At 51.3% G+C, this 23,748-nt stretch overlaps 1 protein-coding gene across 3 annotated transcripts in view; it reads right to left on the reverse strand.

The window, feature by feature from the left end:
* Positions 1–369: 369 nt before the first annotated feature.
* The window catches only part of ELAVL3 (ELAV like RNA binding protein 3), a 38,192-nt gene continuing 14,813 nt past the window's right edge, over positions 370–23,748 (reverse strand). The window contains exons 2-7 of one of the 3 annotated variants that reach the window (XM_084783927.1): positions 22,764–22,980; positions 22,210–22,313; positions 9,927–10,080; positions 9,606–9,831; positions 8,304–8,342; positions 370–4,214 (exon numbers count right to left, since the gene is read on the reverse strand). In XM_084783927.1, coding sequence (XP_084640053.1) covers positions 3,863–4,214; positions 8,304–8,342; positions 9,606–9,831; positions 9,927–10,080; positions 22,210–22,313; positions 22,764–22,980 — 1,092 coding nt within the window. In that variant the 3' untranslated portion in view covers positions 370–3,862. Of the gene's footprint in view, positions 4,215–8,303; positions 8,343–9,605; positions 9,832–9,926; positions 10,081–22,209; positions 22,314–22,763; positions 22,984–23,748 lie in introns of all 3 variants that reach the window. The other 2 variants (XM_084783928.1, XM_084783926.1) reach the window with 2 other exon arrangements.

Genomic DNA, 23,748 nt, shown 5'->3' on the forward strand with positions numbered 1-23,748 from the left:
CCGGTTGGCAGGACCTGGCGTTGCCTGAGACAAACCTCGGGTAGTTCCTGGGATGGAACTGAGGTCAGGCTTGGCGGCAAGCACCCCAGCCACTGAAGCCTCTGCTTCCTGATGGCTGTGCAGTGTGGCAGCAGCTCCTACTGCAGGCCTTCCTGCCATGACCTGTGTCAGGTGTCTGTCACACCTACAAAAGGATCAGGAAGTAGCCACGTTGAGATCCTGTAGCACCACAGTTAGTAGTAATAGGCTGTGGTCAGCCTGAGGCTCCCTGCTTAGGGGAGGCCGTCCTTAGAAAGCCCTGGAGGGATGGTTCCCTTTCCCAGGTGTCTCAACACCCTCGCACACCAACTTACACAAACCACCCGACTCTTAAGATTCTGAACTTTTTATTTTCTGGCATGAAAAGTACAAATAATTAAACAATTCCATGTAAAAGTCAGTTACCGCGGCCAGGCCTGGAATCTCGGTAATAAATAGTCTAAACATAACTTGAAGTGTTCTTGGGTTTGGGTTGAGGTTTGGTTTTTTTGTTGTTTTTTCTACAGTTCTTATATCACCTCCAACATGGGCTCTGTCATGGTTTGAGACTTTCCCAATAAACAGGATGAAGGGAGGGTTGGAGGGGCTGAGCCCTCTTCCCACTGGCCCTGGCCCTAACCCTGACCCCCAGAGACTTTGGAAGACCCAAGGGCCCCTCTCCCTGGGAGCCCTTGGCCTGGCCCTCTTGGGGGACTGGCCTCCAGGGAGGGGCCTGGCTGGGCTAAGCTTGTGTCTTAGAAAAAAAGTCCCCTCCTTCCAGTCTTGGGGGCAGGGACCTAGGCCTTGGTGGGAGGGGGTGGGGGGAGGTGCCCCCTCTTCAGAGCCCACCCTCCCCCCAGGGTGGGGGACAAACCCAGCCCTTATTGCTCGGATGCCTCCAGCGTGTGCGGAGGGCAGGGGAGACCCCAGAAACACCAGGGAAAGAAGGGGTCGGACCCTCCTGGAGGCGGGGAGTCCCTGTCTGCTGGGAGGGAGAAGGAAGATAAGGGCAGACTTAGAAACCACCAGAATAAATAGGTTCGGTGTATCGTGAGCAAGCTAGAGTTCACCAGCTAAATAGACAGAAAAACTTCTCAAGACAATAGCAAAACAATCCCATTGAGAGCCCCGGGGCACCGCCAGCTGTGGGGACCCCACCCCACCCCACAGAGCCCACGGCACCCCCTGGGGGCACTCCGCTACCATTACTGTTATTAATAATTATTACTTTAATGACTCCACTTCCCCTTTGTATAAATAAATTAGGCATAACCACATCTCAGCAAAACTGAAAGGAAAGGAACATGTTCCTTCAACTCGCAAACCAATGAAAGAACAGAAATATACACAAAGTCCTTACAGGCCAACAAGGAGAATAAATAGTTAACATAGCAATAAGTTAAAACTACATGAAGCTAAATTCAGCAAAAAAGTACAAGAAAGTTAACTGGTGACAGTTTATCTTTTTTTTTTTTCCTTTTTTTTTTTAATTGTCTTTGTGTGTTTTTGTTTCTTTTCTTTTTCTTTCCTGTTGCTATATTTCATCTTCTGTTTGAGTTTTCTTTCTTTCTTTTTTTTTTTTTTCCTTTTTTTATTTTTTGGTCTTTTTTTAAATTTTTTTTTTTTTCTTTTTGTTCCTTGCAGCAGAAACTCCACAGACGGTTAAGAACAACACCAGGAGGGGTGGGGAGAGAGAGTTGGACGCTCAAATGGGGCCGTGGCCAGACACCAAACGCAGAGGACACCGGAAGAAAGCAATTAGAACTAGAGTGTAGAGTGGGGGTGGGGGCTTCACGACTCTTGGTTGTGACTGGGCCCACTGAGGGGTGGGTTGAAGGTCTGGGGCTCCCAGGGGCCCCAGCCTGTGGCTTCTGTTGGAACTCGCATAAAAGAAGGAAAAGTCAGGGTGCGGGGTTATGGATGCAAAATCCAGTCAGAAGCCAGGGCCGGGGCTCACGAAGGCTGCATCCATGGTTCCCCCATAATCCAGAAAAGACGAAAGAACCCAACAATCAAAAGAGGGTGACAAGTGGAAGGGATGTAGGGGGACGCCTTGGGCCCACCCACCCCTGGGTGTGGCGGGGTGTGCTAGGTGCTTGCTGTGGTAGGGAGCACACTGGCCCTAGTTGAGGGAGGAGACTAGAGGCCTCCCCCTGGACCCAGGGAGGCTGAGCCCCAGGGATAGGGGGGTCCTTTGGCCTCAGTGTTGTGGGGAGTGGGAGCCCCCTCCAGCCCATGGTGATGCCAAAGTAGAATGAGGTATCTGTGTTTGGATGCATGGACGCCATATGTGTACGCCTGTGTGGGGGGCAGCAGGGAGGCCCCTGGTGAGCTAAGGAGTCTGTGCAGAGGACCCGGGGCTAGGGCTTGTTGGGGGCCCAGGGAGAAGTGGCTGGACCAGCCTGGCTGGAGGAAGTAACTGAGTCAGGGTCTCACGTGGGAACGCCTTGTCTGGCCCTGTAGGATGCTGTGGACATAGGTGTGTGTCCCTGGGTGTTGTGTATTTCTAGGTGACCTATTTGGTTCTAGTTTTGTGTTTTGAGACAGGGTCTTATGTAGTAGCCCAGGCTGACTTCAAACTCACTATGTAGCCAAGGCTAGCCTTGAACCTGATCTTTCTCTACCTTTTGAGAGCTAGGATGAATGAGGTCCGTGTACCACCACACCATGTTTACTCAGTGCTGGGGATGAACCCAGGCTCTGTGAAAGCTCTCTACCCACTGAGCTGCACTCCCCAGCTCTCGCTGGGAACTGGGGTCCAGATTCTCACATCCACATCTGCCACAGTGGATTTCACACATCACATGGTTTTGTAGACAGGCAGCCAATGTCTGCATATATGTTTATGCAGCCCCAAGGTTCTGTCTGTGTCTCCATCCTCTGGTGTGGATTTGGTCAACCTTCCTGAATGTATCCTGAACTGTTTCTGTATGTGTTGTGTATCTGTGGCCCCAAGGTCCAAGGGTATGTCTTTCCTGCCTTCTTGTGGCCACAAGTGTGTGTGTGTGTGTGTGTGTGTGTGTGTGTGTGTGTGTGTGTGTGCTGGTGGCCCTATGGACTCTCAGCCCTCAGCCCTGCTCCCTGCACCCCTGCCCCAGTTAGTTGGTAAACATAACTTGCCAAAATAGTTTCTTTTTTTTTTTTTTTGTCTTTTTTTGTGATTTTTTTTTCAAGTTCAAGAATCCCCAGTAAAAATTCTCCACGAGGTCTTTTTCCCTTTTTACAAAAATAGAGTTTTTCTTCCCCTCCCACCCCACCCCACCCCCTTTTTTTTCTGCTTCCTGCCCTGCCCCACCCTGCTCCCTGTTTTCTGCCCAGGGACTGGGATGGGGGACGGGGACGCCCACACCCCTCTTTCATGTTTGTGTTTTTGTTTTTTTTGCTGCTTTGGGGATTTTTAAACCTGTTCCCTCCCCTTTCTCTCAGTATAGGACAGGCCTGGGCAAGGGAGGCCTGGGTGGGGCATCACTGTGTCCTCTAAGCCATCCCATGCAGGGTGGTGAGGGTGAGGGGGGATGGGGGGTCTCCTCTCTGCTTTCTTCTTTTTGTTTTTAGCCGAAAAAAAGAAACAAAAGCCATCACCATGAACCAAACCACGACGAGAGAGTGAACAAGCCCCAGCCTGGGGTGGGGAAAGCAGGGAGTACAGGGGGGGTCCCCTTCCTCTCAATGCCCTGCACCCCCTTCCCGTTCTGATGCTCACCCTGTGGTGTTTTTTGCAGGTGTGTGGGTCTGCCTGTTCTTGTGATCTCTCTCTCTCTCTCTCTCTCTCTCTCTCTCTCTCTCTCTCTCTCTCTCTCTCTTTCTCTCTCTCTGCTGCCCGGGGAGGGAGGGCGGTAAATGCTCAGGCCTTGTGCTGCTTGCTGGTCTTGAAGGACACCTGCAGCACGCGCTCGCCCAGGCGGTAGCCATTCAAGCTGGCAATGGCCATCGCTGCCTCATCATAGTTGGTCATGGTGACGAAGCCGAAGCCCTTGCACTTGTTGGTGGTGAAATCTCGGATAACCTTGACATTGGTGACCGCCCCAAAGGGTCCGAAAAGCTGCCACAGCACACTCTCATCGGCTTCTGGGGACAGGTTGTACACGAAGATGCACCAGCCAGCTCCTGCAGCACCTCCAGACAAGCCCACGCCTGCCAGGCCACTCATGCCATCGATGGCGATTGGGGAGAACCTGGCGATGAGCGACAGGGGACTACTTTGGGGGTCACGCGGGCTCTGCCCTGATCCCCAGCATGCCTCCGACTTGCCCGCCCCAGGAGAACCCATACTGTGTGTGCTATGTATGTAATACCTTTGTAGTGTCCTGATCTGGTTGTGATCCCATTGCCTGTCTTTGACCCCCACTGAGACACCACCACTGACCTGCAAACTTTCTTGACCTCGAAAGCTCTCAAATATCACCCATGGTCCTAAGTGTCATCTTTATCATGATTTCATGACCTTTGACCCTGCATAGTCCTTAGCCCTTCCCTAGAGACACCTTTTCACCCAGCTTCCTTTTGTGTAGTCCAGTTGCCTTTGAACTCACCATGTAGCCATGGATGGCTTCTTGTTTGCATTTTTCTTCCAGCCTGCCTGCTGGTCTTGAACCTGTGCTTTTCCTGCCACTCCCTTCTGAAAGCTCTGCGCACCTGGCTTACGCAGTATTAAGATGAAACCCAAGGCATCTACATGCCAGGCAAGTGCTCTTCTGTGGAGCTGCATCCCCAGTCCCCACCCCTTCAAAACCAACTCTGTGTATGTGTATGTGTGTGTGTGTGTGTGTGTGTGTGTGTGTTTGGGGGGGGGGGAGGGAATCTGTACCCCACCCTGGCCTCAAACTCAAAGTTCTTGCCTCAGCCTTCATTGTGGTACTGGGGAAGGAACCTAGCACATGCCAAGCCCTGCCCTGCCAGCTCTGACTCCATCTTGACTCACGCCTGTGGGTGGACACTGGCCCTACGATTGCAGAGCAGGTGTCCTGTGTGCGAGCCCAGCCAGCCCAGCCCCTTCCTCTGCTCCTGTAAAGTGCCCTCCTCATCTGTCTGCTTCTCTCGTCTTTCTGATCCAAACCACGTAGAGCAGCCCCTCCTGACTCAAACGTTGCCTTTTTCCAGTTTCAGTGGCTGCCTTTGTTTTGTTTTTTGATTTTTCAAGACAGGGTCTCGGTGTTAGCCTTGGCTGTCCTGGACTCGCTTTGTAGACCAGGCTGGCCTGCAGAGTTGGTTTTCTCCTTCCGCTTTTATGTGGGTTCCAGGGATTGAACTCAGGTGTCAGGCTTGTGTGACAAGCCCCTTTAACCACTGAGCCATCTTGCCAGTCCACAGTCATGACGTTTTAAACTGAATACTGAATGTGGCTATACTCCCAGCTCTTGGAAGGCTGCGGTCACATAGCAAAAACCTTGCCTCAAAACAAACACTTTTGACCCTTGCATCTGCCCCAAGCTTAGTACTCTTCCATTCTCCAGCGTGCCTGTCTTGTTAAACCAATCTCTCTGTCTGTCTCTCCCTGTCTCTCTTTCTCTGTCTCTATCTCTCCCTGTCTCACTGTCTCTGTCTTTCTCTCTATCTCTCTGTCTCTGTCTCTCTGTCTTTCTCTCTGTGTGTGTCTCTCTCTGTCTCTGTCTCCGCCCTCCAGCAATGGGGTTACATAGAGCACTATCCCTCCCTCCCGGGTTTTCCATGGAGTCCTTGTGCTTGCGTCACCTTGAGCCATCTATCTCCGCAGCTCCGAACCACCCTGTCCCAGCCCCTCCTTCACAAAAAGCCAAACGTGATGGATGGTTCCTGCGTCATTCTAGCACTTGAGTGATGAACGAACACGATCCCACTTCATCTATACCTCAAGTCGAAGAAGAAGAAGAAGAAGAAGAAGAAGAAGAAGAAGAAGAAGAAGAAGAAGAAGAAGAAGAAGAGCAAAGCCTTGTATGGTAGCACATGCCTTTCTTTCAGCATTTAGGAAGAAGAGATGGGAGGTGGATTTCTGTGAGTTCAAGGCCATTCAGAGCTACATAGTAAGACCCTGTCTAGAAGAAGAAGGGGGGGGGGGAGAAGTGGGAAAAAATTAAAAAAGGATAATGAAGAAGAACAAAAGAAAAGGCTACACTGTCCCAGCAGCATGATGAAGTGCCACACATTGTTTGGCCAGTGTATCCATGCAGTATATGCTACCTTCCCATTAACCACTAAGCTATTTTACTGTCAGACTGACTAAAATCACAGCTTCTATGTTAAGGAACCATTATTTCAATTGGTTCTTGGTTAATGCTGGTGATTTAGAAAGGCCTAGGATAAATTGGTAAAAGGTTTCCTTTAAGGGAAAAGGTGAAAGTGTTTCACTTGTGGAAAAGAGAAGATCATATGCTGAGGTCACTAATAAATAAGGAAAGGACAAACCTATCTGTGACATCATAGTGGGCTGGTGGGTCAGGCTTGTCACTCCAGAGGCTGAGGCAGGAGAATCACAAGGCCAAATTCAAAAGAGAAACTGAACACACCTGCAGCCCGACGTTCAAGAGGGAGAGGCAGACAGAGCAGGAGTTCAAGGACAGGGTCAGCTCAGAGCTGCTGACCTGCCTGCACCACCCGGGACGCTGTGGCAAGAAACATAAAGACGGCTGCGGTGCAGCTCTAAATCTTATTCACAAGGCCTTGACTTTCCTCTCCAGTACAAAGCAACAACAATAATAAACAGGCGTGGTGGCGCACGCCTTTAATCCCAGCACTCAGGAGGCAGAGGCAGGGGGATTGCTGTGAGTTCAAGGCCAGCCTGGTCTACAAAATGAGTCCAGGACAGCCAGGGCTACATAGAGAAACCCTATCTCACAAACATATAAGTAGAAATTTATGTCAATAAGATGTATACAGGTTTCCATGTCAGTCTCTGTGTCAGGAATACACAAGGAGTCTCGGGATGTGTCCCTGAAGGTGAGGAGACAGCTGTTCCTGTCATCACCATGTTCCTGACATTGTTCTCTGGGATGGCTAACCTCTCAGGTAACACTTAGTAGGTTGTTTGTTGACTAAATCAATGAAAGGATAGAGAGCTCCATTCCCACTGACTCCCTTGCCCTCAGGATTAAGTCACTCAGCTTGGGGAAAAGACTCTGAAAGTCTGAATGCTGTAACCTTGACCACGTGGGACTCAGCTCTCTCTCTCCTCTGAGCCCTCGCTCGCAGCAGCTGTTTCTGCTGCTAGGTCACCCCCCGACCCCCAGAGCTCTGCAGTGGATCAGGCCTCTTCTGGGTCACCATCACCCCTTCTGCTGCCCCTGCATTGCCCTGACCCCCACTCACTCACAGATCTCACCGCCGTAGGGGTGGGGGAGACCATGAGCAGCAGCAGCAGTATTCCTATGCGGCCACCTTTTATTATGTGCCAAGTGCTGTGTTTCATCTCTAACTCACGTTCAAGAGGAACCAAGTCTGCCTGGAACATGTTTTACCCTTGGCCTCCAGCCCAGCTTTCGGTATTCAACAAATTCTCAACAGCTTGTGACACAATAAACATGGAGACTTTCACAAGAGCGGGGGTGTGGATGGAGCTAGGAAGATGTCAAGACTCATAGCAACTGTGGGGAGGAAGGGAACCTTCCAAGACCTTTGACAAAACCAACAACGGTGGCCAATGGGTAGGGCTCAGGGAATGGCTAGAGAGCCCCTGCCAAGAATCCGACAGTGAGGGGCCAGGGGCTGGGCTCAGTGCAGACCTAGCATGCAGAAGTCCCAGGGTCTCATTCCTAGCACACAAAATAAGAGTAGCCAGTGGCTCTCAGAAGGTTAATGTGGGAGCTAGGGGGCACCACAGCATCCTTCTTTTCTTGAGATGATAAAAAGAAATGAGTGAGGAGCTGGAGAGATGGCTCAGTGGTTAAGAGCATTGGCTGCTCTTCCAAAGGACCCAGGTTCAATTCCCACTACCTGCATGTCAGCTCACAACTGTCTGTTCCAGGGCGTTTGACATCTCACACAGACATACATGCAGGTAAAACACCATTGCATATGAAATAAAAATAAACAAGCTTAAAAAAAAAACTAAAGAAAAAACTATTCATATTAAAAAACAAAAATGAAAAAAAGCAACGTGTGAAAGCCACAGACAGCCCTCCGTGCTCCTCCTTCTGTGCCGTTCCCTCTACACACTGGCTCTGCTCACTGTCTTGAGAGTTAGCATCTCCTAGGCACAGGCAGAGAGGGCTACCCAGTGGTCCCTGGGACAAGGTGCATGCAGAGGTTAGAGGAGGGGACATCAAGGTCAGAGGGCTATGGGGATAGAGACAGCGGGCTGGGGGCACTGTTACCTCTTGACTCCGTAGGCCATGTTGAGCAAATTGTCCAGCCTGTGGAGGCAGAAGCAGCTGTCAGAGTGGCCTGTGACCCACTCCCTGTGATGCGACAGCCAGTCCTCCCCACCCCCACAGCCTTCAGCAGGGCCCTGCCCCCACTGCCCGCTCCCAGCCCGGCTGGACACTGCCTGGCACGGAACCTCACAGCCCGGCTGCTGCCCAGCCTGAAAGGCCTTGTCCTACTCGTCCGCCTTTCCCCTCTGGTCCTGCTGGGAGGACCCAGGGCCTAAGGTCTCTGGCTTGAGATGGGGGCTTACAAAGGTGATGGTACAGCCTCAGGAAGTTTTTCCTGAGCCCACAGGAGGATGGGCAGGTTGGGCTACCCCCAGGTCTACCAGGAGCTCCCACTGACCTCCCACTTGGGAGTGGCCGAGTGACTAGTCTAGACCTGGCTTCAAGTCTTTTGGGCTTGTCTAGTCTCTGTCTGGAGTGAAGAAATCTCAGTAAAATGGCACAGTACAAGCTGGTCTACCCAGTTACCGTGAAAAGAATATGCTCATGGCCAGGACACAATACATTAGAGAGGCAATGTGTGGTGGTGGTGCTATCCACGAGGGAAGTGAGGCACAGCCCAAGCCATGTATGGTGGTGGCGAGGGAGAGACAGACAGAGAAAAGAGAGACAAGGAAAGAGAGAGAAACACACAGGTGGAAAGAGGCAGACGTGGAGATAAACAGAGACAGCAAGACTGAAAGAGAAGCAGAACGGAAGGAACAGACAGACAGACAGACAGAGATGCTTAAAAAGACAGACAGACAGCCTCCATCAGACTAGCCTGTAGGCAAGTCTGTGGGACATTTTCTTGACTGGTGTGGGAGGTCTCAGCCCACTGTGGATGATGCCATCTATGTAGGTGGGCCAGGGCCGTGTAAGAAAGCAGGCTGAGCATGGCGCGGCCAGCAAGCCTGCAGACAGTGTTCCTCTGTGGTCTCTGCTTCGGTCCCCACCTCCAGGCTCTGCCCTGACTTCCCCTCACAGCGGGCCACTCGCTGTAAGATGCAGTAAAACCTTTTCTCCTCACATTGTTTTTGGAGGACATGGTGCTTTATCACAGTGATAGAAACCACAAGGAGAGAGACAGAGACAGAGAGCCACAGCTGGAACTCAGCCGCCAACTGTAGTGGCCAGTATACACCGCGTTCCTGCTCTACACCCTGGGCACATGCCCTTTCCTGTTCCTGGGTCCCCACTCTCTGCAGGAAACAGAGAACAGCAGGCTTGGGGCGCCTGGCCTGGGGTCTGGGGACGCTGGCTCACCGGAAGCGCTGTGTCTGATGATGCAGGGGACCAGCGTAGCGCCTGGCGGAGGATTGGTACAGGTGAGTGAGCAGGGCCTGCCCTGTCTTCTGACTCGGGTTGTTTGCGAACTTGACCGTGATGGGCTCCGCCGCGCCCAGCGGTTTCTGCCCATTCAGTCCCTTGATGGCTTCCTCTGCCTCGATCCTCTTGTCAAAGCGGATGAATCCCACACCCCGAGAGACACCTGCCAGGGGTGCGAGGGCATCAGTCTCGGGTACTCCGTACCTTCTCCAGTGACTCTCCCCTCCCTGGGACACCCTCTCTTCCTGCCAGTCTGACCTGTGGCCTGGTCCAGCAGGATTCGCGAAGTGATGATGCGACCGTACTGGGAGAAGAGTTGCTCCATCTCTTTCTGGCTCATGGTCTTGGGGAGGCCACTGACGTACAGGTTGGCATCCCGGATGGAGGCAGAACTGGGGCGTGCATAGGATACCTGGGCCGGGGATCAGAGGACAGTGAGGGTGCATGGAAACTGACAAGAAATGCCCCCACCCCCACCCCCTAGTGGGCTGGGGCTGAAGGGGTGAAGTCCCTGTCTAAGAATCTGGTTCTGTCCCAGCATCGCATAATCGGAGTGACATATACCTATCATCCCCAGGCAAATGGAGGCACATTAAGTTCAAGTCTGGCCTGGGTCACGTGTTCTCTGTCTCACAGAACAAAGTAGGAGCTTGGGGAGATGATGGCTCCACGGGCAAACCGCCTGCTTCAAAAGTCTGACAGTCTAGAGTTTGATACCCACGACCAGTGATGGGAGGAGAAAATCGGCTCCCAAGGTCATCCTCTGACCCACATAGTGGCACATGAGTGCTCACCCACACCTACACACAATAATTAATAATAATTAATTTTTACCTAAAAAAAAAAAGCTCTATGTTCAGTTCCCATGCACACTTGTGACCCCAGCACCTCAAGGGGCTGCAGGGCGATCCCTGGCTTCACTGACAGCTGGTTTGAACTTACAGGCCATGCCTAGTCCTGGGTGAGAGGGCTGATCTCAAGAAAAGAAAAAGGTTGGGAGACGCAGGGGTGAGCGCACCTCTGTGAGTTAGAGGCCAGCCTGGTCTATGTAGTGAGTTCCAGGACAGCCAGGGATGTGTAGTTGAGACTTTGTCTCAAACAAAAACAGTGGCAGCAAGAGCTCAGTAAGAAAAGGACCTTTCTGGGGGCTGGAGAGATGGCTCAGAGGTTAAGAGTGCCTTTGGAAGCCTGCTCTTCCAAAGGTCCTGAGTTCAATTCCCAGCAACCACATGATGGCTCACAACCGTCTACAGTGAGATCTGGTGCCCTCTTCTGGTGAGCAGGTGTACATGCAGGCAAAACACTGTATGCATATGATAAATAAATAACTCTTTAAAAAGAAAAGAAAAGAAAATGATCTTTCTGCGAAGGTGGATGGCCTGAGCCTGCTCCCCAAGACCCATGTGTGGAAAGAGATCTGAGCCACAAAGTCGTTCGCACAGGCTGTAAATACAAGGCTGTGCCTGTGGCAGGTGTAGAACTGCTCCTGAGGGAGTTAAAGAGCCATCCTCTGTCCTGCTCACGCTATGGCACCAGCCAAGAACAATACGTGCAGTAAACTTCGAACCCCTACCCAGATCTACCCAATGAACAGGACATTCTCCACTGTTGAGTGGAGAGTGGGGTCTGACTTTCACAGGAACTCTGCTGCCCCATATTTGACCATGTCCCCTGGATGGGGAGGCCTGGTGGCACTCAGAGGAAGGATAGCAGGCTACCAAGAAGAGACTTGATACCCTATGAGCATATACAGGGGGAGGAGGTCCCCTTCAGTCACAGTCATAGGGGAGGGGAGTAAGGGGAAAATGGGAGGGAGGGAGGAATGGGAGGATACAAGGGATGGGATAATAATTTAGATGTAATATGAATAAATTAATAAAATATATTTTTTAAAAAAGCCATCCTCTGGCTTCTGCATCTCCTCGGAGAGCGTGGGTGACCCAGGAATGCCTAGCTGGTTCAACAAACAGCTAGTCTTCCCTTTATTGCAGAGTGGACCCAGAGGGGACACTCAGGGCTTTTGTCACTAGCTCCCCCATGTCCTGCCACAAGAAATAGTTGCTGCTATCTTCCCATGGCTTGGTTCCCCAGCCTGAGGTGTCCTCAATAACTCACAGTGATCTTTGCTAACCCCCAAGCTTCCAGAAGACCCTCCTTCCTCAATATCTGTCTGCACAGCCAGAAAGCTGTAACAGATTTATTTATATTCTTTTTTTCCACACAGATATACAAGCAGTCAAAACGCCAATGTACATAAAATAAAAATAAAGAAATTTGCTAAGCGTAGTGGTACATGTCTTTAATCCCAGCATTTGGGAGGCAGAGGCAAGGCTAACACAGAGAAACCCTGTCTCAAAAAACCAAAAAAAAACAAGAGAGAAATTTAATAATAAAATATAAACAACTCAAGGCCCACAAGAGGCTCAGCAAGCAAAGGTGCTTGCTGCCAAACCTGACTACATGATCTGGGTCACACATGACAGAAGGAGCAAACCAACTCTTGTGAAGTTGTCCTCTGACTCTTACAATGTCATGCCTCAGAGCTCACTCTCTTTCTCTCTGTGTGTCACACACACATAAGCATATGAAATAAAATTTAAAATGTTGCCGGGTGGTGGTGCACGCCTTTAATCCCAGCACTTGGGAGGCAGAGGCAGGCTGATCGCTGTGAGTTCGAGGCCAGCCTGGTCTACAAAGTGAGTCCAGGACAGCCAAGGCTACACAGAGAGACCTTGTCTCAAAAAAACAAAAAAAAAAAAAAGAAAAAGGCCTCCACAGCATTGGGATCAAAGGGATGTGCGCCACCATGCCTGGCTCCAGAATTCTAATTTTTCTTAAAAGGCTTATTTTACTTTTACTTTATGTGTCTGAGTGTCTGCCTGAGGGTATGGACCTGCACTGCGTGGGTGCAGTACCTGCAGGGGCTGGATGAGAGCACTGGTGTCCCTGGACCCAGAGTCATAGACAGTTGTGACCCTCACAGTGAGTGCTGGGAAACGAACCTCAGTTTCCTGCCAGAGCAGCCAGTGCTCTTACCTGCCATGCTATATCTCTGTGGAGGTCAGAGAAGAGCTTAGGAAGCTGGTTCTCCAGTTCTGCCATGTGGGTCCCAGCAAGCCTGGCAGTCAGCACCGGCACCTGTCCCACAGGGCTCCTGTGTGTGTGTGTGTGTGTGTGTGTGTGTGTGTGTGTGTGTGTATGTGTGTGTGTGGTTTCAGGACTGGCTCCAGAGCCTGGCGTGCTTGAAAACCGCTCTACCAATACACTACAGCTCCAGGCTCTAAATTCCGTGTCCACAAGGCTTTGCACGCAGCCAGGTCACCTGTCTGCTTTCATCCCCCCCCCATTGCTTTCTTTTACTACAAATGTACCAGGCATGGCCCGCCTCAGGACCTTTGCACTTGCCGGGTTTTTGTTGTTGTTGTTATTGTTTGTTTTGTTTTTCGAGACAGGGTTTCTCTGTGTAGCCCTGGCTGCTCTGGAACTCTCTCTGTAGACCAGGCTGGCCTCGAACTCACAGAGATCCACATTCCAAGTGCTAAGATTAAAGGCGCACTTGCTGGTTTTGATGTTTGAAAATCTCTTTGTGGCAGCCTTGGTGGCTCACCTCTGTGAAAGCAGTGCCCTGAGGGATTAGATGGAAGGTCTGCCTGGACCTCAGGGCTGGCAGAGCCACACAGGAGACTGAGGCCCTGTCCAACCCCACCCCGTTCAAACGCTCTGCCCTCTGCAGCTTGAAATGTCCTTCCTACCCTCTCCGACTCTCAGCTTTTTGTTTTTTGTTTTACAATAATTAATTTTTGGTGAGTGTGTGTGCGTGTGTGTGTGTGTGTGCACGCGCACTTGTGTGTAGAGGTCACAGGACAGGTGTCAGTGCTGTCCGTGGACCACGTGGATCACTGTGGTCAAACTCAAGGCATCAGGTTTGGCAGCGAATGCCCTTCAACCCTCCGGGCCCTCTCGATAGCCCCACGGTGACCCAGGTGCTGCTCTCTGGTTTTGTGAGTTCTATATATTTTGAGCTGGTCATTCCACTGTGTCATCACTAAGGACATACCTCGCCAGTTCCACAGCTGCTCACAGTGGGCCTACTCAGACACTCACAGCACCAGGCACTGGGGAGAAGAAAAGTCTGCTCAGGGTATCACAGAGCCCCGGCTCACTGTGCCTTTATCAGTGTCCTGGAGACATTGCAGAGGCCCCGCCTGCAAGTGTCCATGGGGTGGCCAGTCTCAGTCACGAGCACCCCTCCCCCTCCTTTCTGCTGCTTCTATTCAAACCTCTAACCCTGGGGTGGACAGGGACCTTTGTTACGGGCCTGGCCTTTGTTTAGGGAGGGGCACTGCAGGCCGCATTGCTTCCTTACAAACAACTTACTAGGGGCTGTTGCGAAGGCTCAGTGGGTAAAGAGGCTCGCCACCAACCCTGGTGACCTGAATTGATCGGATCTTTCAGACTCTCGGGGTGAAGGAGAAAACTGACTCCAGGAGTCGTCCTCAGACTTCCACATACATAAGCATAATGAGTAAACGTACTGAAGATTGAAAAAAGAAGCAACTAATTAGGCCTGTGGCTGTCACTCAGCTGACAGAGTGCTCAGCTAGCAAGAAGGAAGCCCCCTCCATGTTCTCGCCCAGGTGAGCTGGGTGTGTGCTTGCCTGTCAGCCCAGCCCTCTGGAGGTGGAGGCAGACACATCTCTGTGTGAGTTTTCAGACCTGTCTGGTCTACATAGCATGCTCCAGGCCACCTGGAGCTATATAGTGAGAGCCTGTCTAAAAAAAAAATTGTTTTTCTTTACACACACACACACACACACACACACACACACACACACACACACACACATACACACTTAAAAATGGCAGGCGAGTGTTTCCCTCCGGCCTCAGCCTTGAGTGATGCCACCCAGGCATGTACCACCCAACCCAGATGGGGTGGCATCTTAGGTCTCAGGTCACATAAGGCACAGGGTGGTTCTATCTGTCTGCACGGCAATAGGTGCGCGCAATGCTACAGCACGTGTGCAAGGGGACAGCAGCAAGTGCTGGGCCTCACTTCCCCCACCTTGGTCTCTAGTTTGCTGCCATGGACACCAGCACACCTGGCCTATGAGCTTCCGGAGATTCTGCAGTCTCTGCCGCCTCTCCCCCTGCAGGGTTAGGGTTAGCCCACAACCCTGGCTACAGTTCTGGTGATTTGAACTTAGGTCTCAATGCTTCTACAGCAAGCACCTTATGCACTGTCTTAAGTTTCCTCCAAGATTGAAACAGTCAATCCTGCAGGGAAAGGCCTGAAGCAGGAAGGTAAGTAACTCAAACAGCCTCAGGAAGTCCCTGAACCTGAGCAGATTTGCTAGGCCTCCCCCTGCCTGAGTGAGCAGTGAGAGCTGAGTCCCTCTGAGAGACTCGGAGAGCAGAACAGCAAAGATGGCTCTGAGGCCAGACCAGCTGCCCGGAAGAGCTGTAGAGCAACCGAGGCACCCGGTCAGGACACTGTCCACCCTGCTGAGCTGCCCGCAGGCTCCAGCTTCCCAGCTTTGTGAGCTGTCACCCATGCTGGGGTGGGCTCTGCTGATGGAGTTGTCTTTGAGGCATTTCTGCTTCTGTAACCCCTCACCCGTATATCCCTGTCAGTAACCCCAATAAAACTTATTGGTTCACCAAGCTGTACTTTGGTGGTGTCCAACAACTCAGTCTTTGTGAGATACCTATGTGGAGTGAGTAGCTATGTGTTTGGGGTTTCCCAGGAAAGGTTTTGTCACAACGTAAGTGGCTCCTGAACAGGGACATGACAGAACCAAGGACAAGATGGGGAGCAGTGAATACCAAGTCCTGGTTATGGGTGGCAAGGTGTACAGCTGAGGCAGGAACATCTGGAGGAAATTCTTCTCCTGTGTGGTGTATGTTAGTGGGCTGCTGTTGGGCCCTGACAGCAATTGCACGCTTCCTGCCCTGGGTAGTAAGACATGCCACCAAGGCAGAGCCATCAAGATTAGGAGTGTCTGTGGGAAGAATCCCAGCATGTCAGCCTTCCTCTATGTGGCATGAAGTGACAATGCCTGCTTGATAAGGTGGGTGGGGGGGGGGGCACCACGTGAGTATGGAGATATCCTGAAATCAGTTGATAGTTTAGAAGAAATTTAGCAGTCTTTAAGATTAGCACATGAAGAAAAAAAAAAAAAGGTTAGGATATAAGCCGCACACGGTGGCGTGCCCCTGTATTCCCAGCACTTAGGAGGCAGAGGCAAGAGGATCTCTGTGAGTTCAAGGCCAGCCAGGTCTACAAAGTGAAGCCAGGACAGCCAGGACAACAAGAGAAATCCTGTCTTTTTTAAAAAAAAAAAAAAAAAGGTGGTCAGAGTGACAGAAGATGCCCCTCAAATCTGACTTTAGTAGGAAGATTGGGGGTGCTCTGTGACCTGACCTACAGATGGGCCTTGTACCAGGAAATACTCAGCCTTTGAGGTTTTTGTTTGTTTGTTTGTTTGTTTTTGAGACAGAGTTTCTCTGTGTAGCCTTGGCTGTCTTAGACTCACTTTGTAGACCAGGCTGGCCTCAAACTCACATTGATCCACCTGCCTCTGCCTCCTGAGTGCTGGGATTAAAGCATGTGCCACCACACCCAGCCCCAGGCACCGCCCCAGGGAATACTTTTAAACAAGTGTGAAAGCACTGCTGTCAGCCTGGCTTGTGAGGCTTGGGCCAAGGGCACAGATGAGATGAGTCTGATGGCTGTGGAGGCAGAAAACTGAGCAGTGTAACTTCCATCCCTTCCTAAGGTATAACCTAGGAAATCAGTCTTCATGAACTGGCTTATCAGCCATTAGGAAACTCAGTTACCTCTGCCCAAGTCCCCATAAATGTCTGGGAGTGGAGGGCAGTGGACGGGAGGGGCAGTCTTGTAGGTACTAGGAAGGCTGTGTTTGAAGCCCAGTTCACTGGCTGGACAAAGCCGTGTTCATAGGGCTTTAAGAACAAGGGATGCAATGGGGACTGAGGCTGGTACAGGCTTTCGTGGCTTTGCTGAGCCCTTCTGTGGGGCAAGATCTTTATAAAGCAGGAAAGGCTTTGGCAGGTCTCAGTGACTTAGACCAGCCTGTAAAGGGAGTTTGTAAAGTAAAAAAAAAAAAAAAAATCAACTTAGAGAATTTAGGAAGAGGGTAAACAGAGGAAGATGTCTGTTTGGGTTACTCAGAGACAAAGGTGGTAAGATCTGTGTGGGGAGCTGGAGCTCCTGAGGAAAAGATTGAAAGAAGCCAGACTGTGTGCCAAGGAGCTTCTGGAAGGCTTTCAAGCCTGGGGAGCCCTTCCCAGAAGACACCTGTGATAGAACAACCCAGGTGAAAAGGAGCAAGCGCGCCCGGGGGCTGGTAGTTATCCTCCATTCTAAGGAGGGTATATTCCTCCCCAGCAAAAGGTTATGTTAGGGGTGGAGATGGTTTGTCCAGTCACAGACTCCCTGAAGGCCACAGCTACATCCTCATCCCAGCCCCGGGCCTGTCTGACCCAGGGAGCCAGCAGGGGAAAGCAGGACCGCCTTCTTCTCTGTGCCCGATTAGGTCTGAGCAGATTGAGTGAGGCTCACTGAGTTCCTCAGGGTTGGGGAGTGTGGGGAGGCTCTGTGGAGGAGCTCTAGGATACAGAAACACAATGGCCGAGAGAGAATGACTGAGGGTTACAGCAGCTGACTTACAGCCTCCCGTCCATGCTCTGTGGAGGAAGCAATGGATGGAGCATCCGTGCTGTGCTAGACCTTGCTATGTTTGACTTGAGTGTCTTCCAGCTGTGAGCCTCTGGGATCACCTGACACCTGCAGCGAGCGGGTGACAACTTTCAGAGTGCTACACCAAGGTTGCCTCTGTCACTCATCATTTGTTATGGGATGGTGGCTCAGGATATCACCTTGTCCTCTTGCCCATTCTCTGGATGACAGAAAACTGACCTCTGAGCCAGGCGTGGTGGCGCACACCTTTAATTCCAGCACTCGGGAGGCAGAGGCAGGTGGATCGCTGTGAGTTCGAGGCCAGCCTGGTCTACAAAATGAGTCCAGGACAGCCAAGACTACACAGAAAACCCTGTCTCCGAGGGGAAAAAAACAAACAAACAAATAACTAACCCCTGGATGTTCTGCAGATTTGAAAACCCACCATAGCCAGGTGGTGGCTGCGGCACTTGCCTTTAATCTCAGCACTCAGAGGCGGAGGCAGGTGGACCTCTCTGAGTTGGAGGCCAGCCTGGTGCACAGATTTAGTTCCAGGACAGCCAAGGCTACTCAGGGAAACCTTGTCTCAAGAGACAAAAACAATCAGAGACAACCAGGTGCACTGGTGCTGGCACCCAGCTCAGAACTCCACTGGAGCTGGGTTAATTGAAAGGAAACAGAAAATCCAAAAGATACGCTGCATGGGTGAAAAAGGACACTCCCAGAGGCCATGGGTTTATTGAGCGAAAGCCTCAGTGTCAGGGTTGGGCTGCCTTCCTGTGAGTTGTTGGCCCAGGAAGCTCCTGAAGCCACACAAACCCTACTACTGCTGGTGGTGGTAGGCCAGACCAGAAGGTGACATCCTCTCGCTGAAGACACTGCATATGCATGTGTCGGTTATTAGACACGAAAACTTGGGGCTGGAGAGGTGGCTCAGCGGTTAAGAGCACTGACTGCTCTTCCAAAGGTCCTGAGTTCAATTCCCAGCAACCACATGGTGGCTCACAACCATCTATAATGTGATCTGATGCCCTCTTCTGGCATGCAGGCACACATGCAGGCAGAGCACTGTATTCATAATACATAAATCTTAAAAAAAAAAAAAAAAAAAAAGACATGAAGACTTAAGCTGGGACTGAACTGGAAATTTTCACTCCACTAGCTGGCTTTCATAGTGACAGAAGGAGCCACACCCAGGTAGCTGCTGAAGAACTGCCACCAACATTGCTGCTTGGCTAGGGACCTTGTGTGCTGAAATACTGACAGCACCTCCTTGTACCTGCCTGTGCAATAGTGGCTCAGCTGTCCTGGGCTCACCAACAACCTTCCAGCTGGATTTAAAGCCCGCTCCAAAAGAGCGAGAGTTCACGTCTAATACTGTTAAGCCAGGACAAAAACCTGTGGCTGAGGAGGTCATAGGTCACAATGGGGAAGCAACTTGTATGGTTTTTCAAGATCAGTGGTTCTCAACCGGTGGGTCATGCATATCAGATACTTACATTACAACTCAGAACTGTAGCAAAATCGCAGTTATGGAGTAGTGAGAAAATTTTATTGGTTGGGGGTCACCATGACATGAGGAACTGTATTAAGGGGTCACAGCACCAGGAAGGTTGAGAACCCTTGTTCTAGATGGATGTGAGGTGCCTGGCGAAGTGCACTCTGAATGCGTGTTTACCCCTATAGATCACGGTTGTCACAGGCCTCAGCTCATAGCGACTGAGACGCTCCTGAGAACAAGCGACTGTTACTCTGGCGTGGTGGCCTATTTCATAGCCACAGGTGGACATCTACAGTCACCTCCACCAAGGCTCAGGGGTCACCACCAAAGAGGGGGAAGAAAGAATCTAAGAGCAGGACGGGTGGTGGTGGCGGCGGCGGCGCACGCCTTTAATCTGAGCGCTCAGGAGGCAGAGGCAGGCAGATCTCTGTGAGTTCGAAGCCAGCCTGCTCTACATAGAGAGCTTCAGGACAGCCAGGGCTACACGGAGAAACCCTGTCTTGAAAAAGAAAAAACAGGCCCGGCATGGTGGTGCACACCTTTAATCCCAGCACTCGGGAGGCAGAGGCAGGTGGATCACAGAGTTTGAGACCAGGTAGGTCTACAAAGTGATTTCAGGACAGCCAGGGCTACACAGAGAAACCCTGTCTTGGAAAACCAAAAAGAAAACAAAACAAAACAAAAACCTCGAACCAACCAAAAGGAATGTAAGAGCATGAGGAAGGGGTAGAGTACTGTAAAATAGTTTCCTCCGTGACTGAAACAGTTAATCCTGCAGGGAAAGGCCTGAAGCAGGAAGGTAAGTAACTCAAACAGCCTCAGGAAGTCCCTGAACCTGAGCAGATTCGCTAGGCCTCCTCCTGCCTGAGTGAGCAGTGAGAGCTGAGTCCCTCTGAGAGACTCGGAGAGCAGAGCAGCAAAGATGGCTCTGAGGCCAGACCAGCTGCCCAGAAGAGCTGTAGAGCAACTGAGGCACCCAGTAAGGACACTGTCTACCCTGCTGAGCTGTCCACACGCTGTGCGGTGAGCTCCAGCTTCTCAGCTTTGTGAGCTGTCACCCATGCTGGAGTGGGGTTTGGTCATGCAGCTGTCTGTGAGTCACTTCTGCTCCTGTGAGGAACCTCTCATCCAGATTCCTGTAAGTAGCCCCAACAGAACTCACGGCTCACCAAGTTGGACTTGGGTGGTGTCTGTGCTTTGGTCTGCCGTGGGGTCCCTATGGGCAGGGTGAGTAGACATGTGTTTTTTCTCCCCAGGGGAAGTTTCATCACACAACACTTCAGCCATTCCTCAGCCTTTTCTGTTCCTCTGGAGTGTCTGAGGTTAGGCTATGCTCCTCAAGTACCGCACACTGGGATGGGAGCTGCAGCATCCAAGTAACGGGGAGTGTTTTGGCCCAAATCTACCCTGGGCAGCATTCAGACCTCATCAACACCCAGGGCTTTGGTGATGAAACCAGCTAAAGGGTATCATAAAGTCACTGCCATGCTCATAAAACTGTGTCCTCCAGAACTACAGTAAGAAAGCAAACAGGTGCTGACCACAGACCAACCCCACGGCACATAAGGCCCACAGACCCAGCACAGGCAACACACACACACACCACCACCACCACCACCACATCAAGCCACACAAATATCTTGTTGCAACGTACACGTCCCCTGGTGCATCCTGGAGGCCATATCATGAATTCTAGTGTGACATTAACGCCAGGTTATACACTCCCATCGTCATTTTGTCTGTTGTTGCTGTTTGATTTTTGAGACAAGGTCTCATGTAGCCCAGGCTAGCTTCAAACTTGCTAGGAAAGTAAGAATGACCTTGACCTTCTGATCATCTTCCTGACACATGAAGAATGCTGGGGCCATCGGCTTGCACCTCCGCGCCCAGGATATGTGATGGTGGATAGCATGCTGGGTAAGTGCTCCTTGCAGAAACAGCCCAAGCCCTCTTGTGCATGAGAACGCATGCCTGGGTTGGCCAGAGGCTGTCCGCCCTTAGGATAGGGTGCCGGGGTCTACCCACTTCACCTCCAGTGCTGGGGTCACAGGCAAAGGCTGCCAAATCTGTCTTTTTTTTTTTTTTTTGACAAGGTCTCATTATACAGCTCTGGCTGACCCAGAACTTGCTATGTAGACCAGGCTGGCCCCAATTCACAAAGATCAGTCTGCTTCTGCCTCCTAAGTCCTAGCACCATGCCTGGCTTTACACACCTGGCTTGTTTATTGGGGTCCTGGGAATTGAACTCAGGTTTTCAAATCACTCCAAATAATTGAGCTATCTCCCCAGGCCCCACCGCAGTCACTCAGGTGTTTCTTTCTGTGCTGTAGATGGATCTCAGAGCTCCACAGGCTGGGGAAGCACTCCACCACTGAGCCACACTCCCAGCCCTGGATCTCAAACCGTCCAGACCCATCTGACAACAGTTACTTGCACAGACGCTGTGTCCCACAACCACAGGGTCATGATCACTGCCTCATACATACTGGAAGTTTCAGGATCAAGCTGACCACAGAGAGGCTCATCCTGTGTACCATCTCCCCCATTTCCCCCCAATACTGGGGAGAGGAAAAGATTCCTATGCTTCTGTTCCCAGGATAAATTGGGGGCCAGATGGGCACCCTCAGCCTGGCCTCCCCAGGGGTCCTGGAGCAGATTTGAAGGGAGGAGCCTAAACACCCCCAGGCCAAGTTAGAGGGGGGGTTTCCATGGTGATCCCTCCCAAGGGAACTTGGGCTCACATGGTCCCAGCTGCAGCTGCTGAGCAGGGAGGCCATGGGGGGGGGAGGGGCGCTGCACAAGGGTGGGGGAGGGGCCACCCCATCCAGCCCCCTCCCCAGGCCCTAATTAGATTCCAGATGGCAGATGGGCCCTACCCTCTGTCCCAGAACAAAGACAGGGAGAGGGTCTGTCCATGGGGTCCTGGTCACTCTGTCCTACCTCCTGGGCCTGCCAGATTCTCTAAATCTTTCAAAGAACTTGTGACTTACTGTTTGTTGATAGTATATTCTCCAGCTAGGGGGAAAGGCTCAGCCAGCAAAGGCACTTGGTGCCAAGCCTACCATCTGATTTTGACCCCTGGGACCCACTTGGTGAAAGGAGAAAAGCTAATTCCCACAAGTCTGCTCTACTCTCCACACATAGAGCTGCACACGTGTGCGCATGCACACACACACACAGAATAATAAAATACACAATAGTCTTCCACACTGATAGGTAAGGAAACAGGCTCAAGGAAATAAAGCCAGGTGACTGGCTGGGAGGCTAGAGAACTGAGCAGGGAGCAGGGAGCAGGGACAGCAGAGAGGGCAGGTGTCACACAGGGGGTCCACACTCACCTTGATGGTCTTTGTCTGCAGTTTGAGGCCGTTGAGGGTGTTGATGGCTTTGTCTGCATCATTGGGGTCAGAGTAGTTCACAAACCCATAGCCCAGGCTCTGCCCTGTGGGAAGACCACAAGAGTGACTTCCCTAGTCTGCCCAGCGCCCCCAGCACACCCTGCTGCTGGACAGCCTCCCACTCTTATTATCCCCCACGATAATGTGTTCCCCAGAGGGCCACTTGGCTCCATTCATCCTGAGGTGCCCCACCAAGGTCACATTTGTTTTTCTGAGGCTACTTCCCCCACCCTTGCCACCTAGGGCCGCACACACACACACACACACACACACTCACACACACACACACACACATTCACACACACACTCACACATATACACACACACTCACACACACGCACACACACTGACACACACACACATCACACATACACACACACTGACACACACTCACACATACACACACACTCACACATACACACACACACACTCACACACACATTCACACATACACACACACACACACACACACACACACACACATAGAGCCACACCTGTGATCTTATCCCGAACCAACTTGCAGGATTCAATGTCCCCAATGCTGCCGAAGAGACTCTTGAACTCGTCCTGTGTCATGTTCTGGGGTAGGTAGTTGACGATGAGGTTGGTCTTGCTGTCATCAGTGGCTCCGTTTGTCCCAAGGAGTGGCCCGTTGGGCAGGGCCGGGCCGGCCGGCCCCCCCCCAACCTGAGACTCCATGGCCCCCAGTATCTGCTGGAGAAAACAGGTTGCACCCGCTCACCGCCCACTCCCCATCATTGGGCTAGCAGAAAAGACGGTTTTGGGGGTGAACTAGACAAGACTAACACGGGTTTAGTCAGAGGAGGGGGTAATGGTGCCTTTGGGCTATGACCTCTGCAAATGGCCCATGACAGGAGTGCACCACGCATGTACACAAAATTAGAATGTTTTGTTTTGTTTTGTTTTGTTTTTTTCCAAGACAGTGTTAGCCTTGGCTGTCCTGGACTCCCCCTGTAGACCAGGCCGGCCTTGAACTCACAGTGATCCTCCTGCCTCTGCCTCCCAAGTGCTGGGATTAAAGGCGTGTGCCACCACATCTGGCTACAAAGTTAAATAATGTAATATACTTTTTAATAAAAAATAAAATAGGGCTGGAGATATGGCTCCGAGGTTAAGAGCACTGACTGCTCATTTAGAGGTTCTGAGTTCAATTCCCAGCAACCACATGGTAGCTCACAGCCATCTACAATATGTTTGATGCCCTCTTCTGGCCTGCAGGTGTACAGGCAGACAGACAACTGTATACACAATAAATAAACAAAATCTTAATATAAATAAATAAAATAAAACAAATGCCTTATGTGGCTAAGTATAAATGCTTTATAAGGCTAAGCATCTTTTTTTTTTTTTTTTTTTTTTTTGGTTTTTCGAGACAGGGTCTCTCTGTGTAGCCTTGGCTGTCCTAGACTCACTTTGTAGACCATGCTGGCCTCGAACTCACAGCGACCCGCCTGCCTC

The sequence above is a fragment of the Acomys minous genome (assembly GCF_964271855.1).
Source record: "Acomys minous genome assembly, chromosome: 5".
NCBI lineage: Eukaryota > Metazoa > Chordata > Mammalia > Rodentia > Muridae > Acomys > Acomys minous.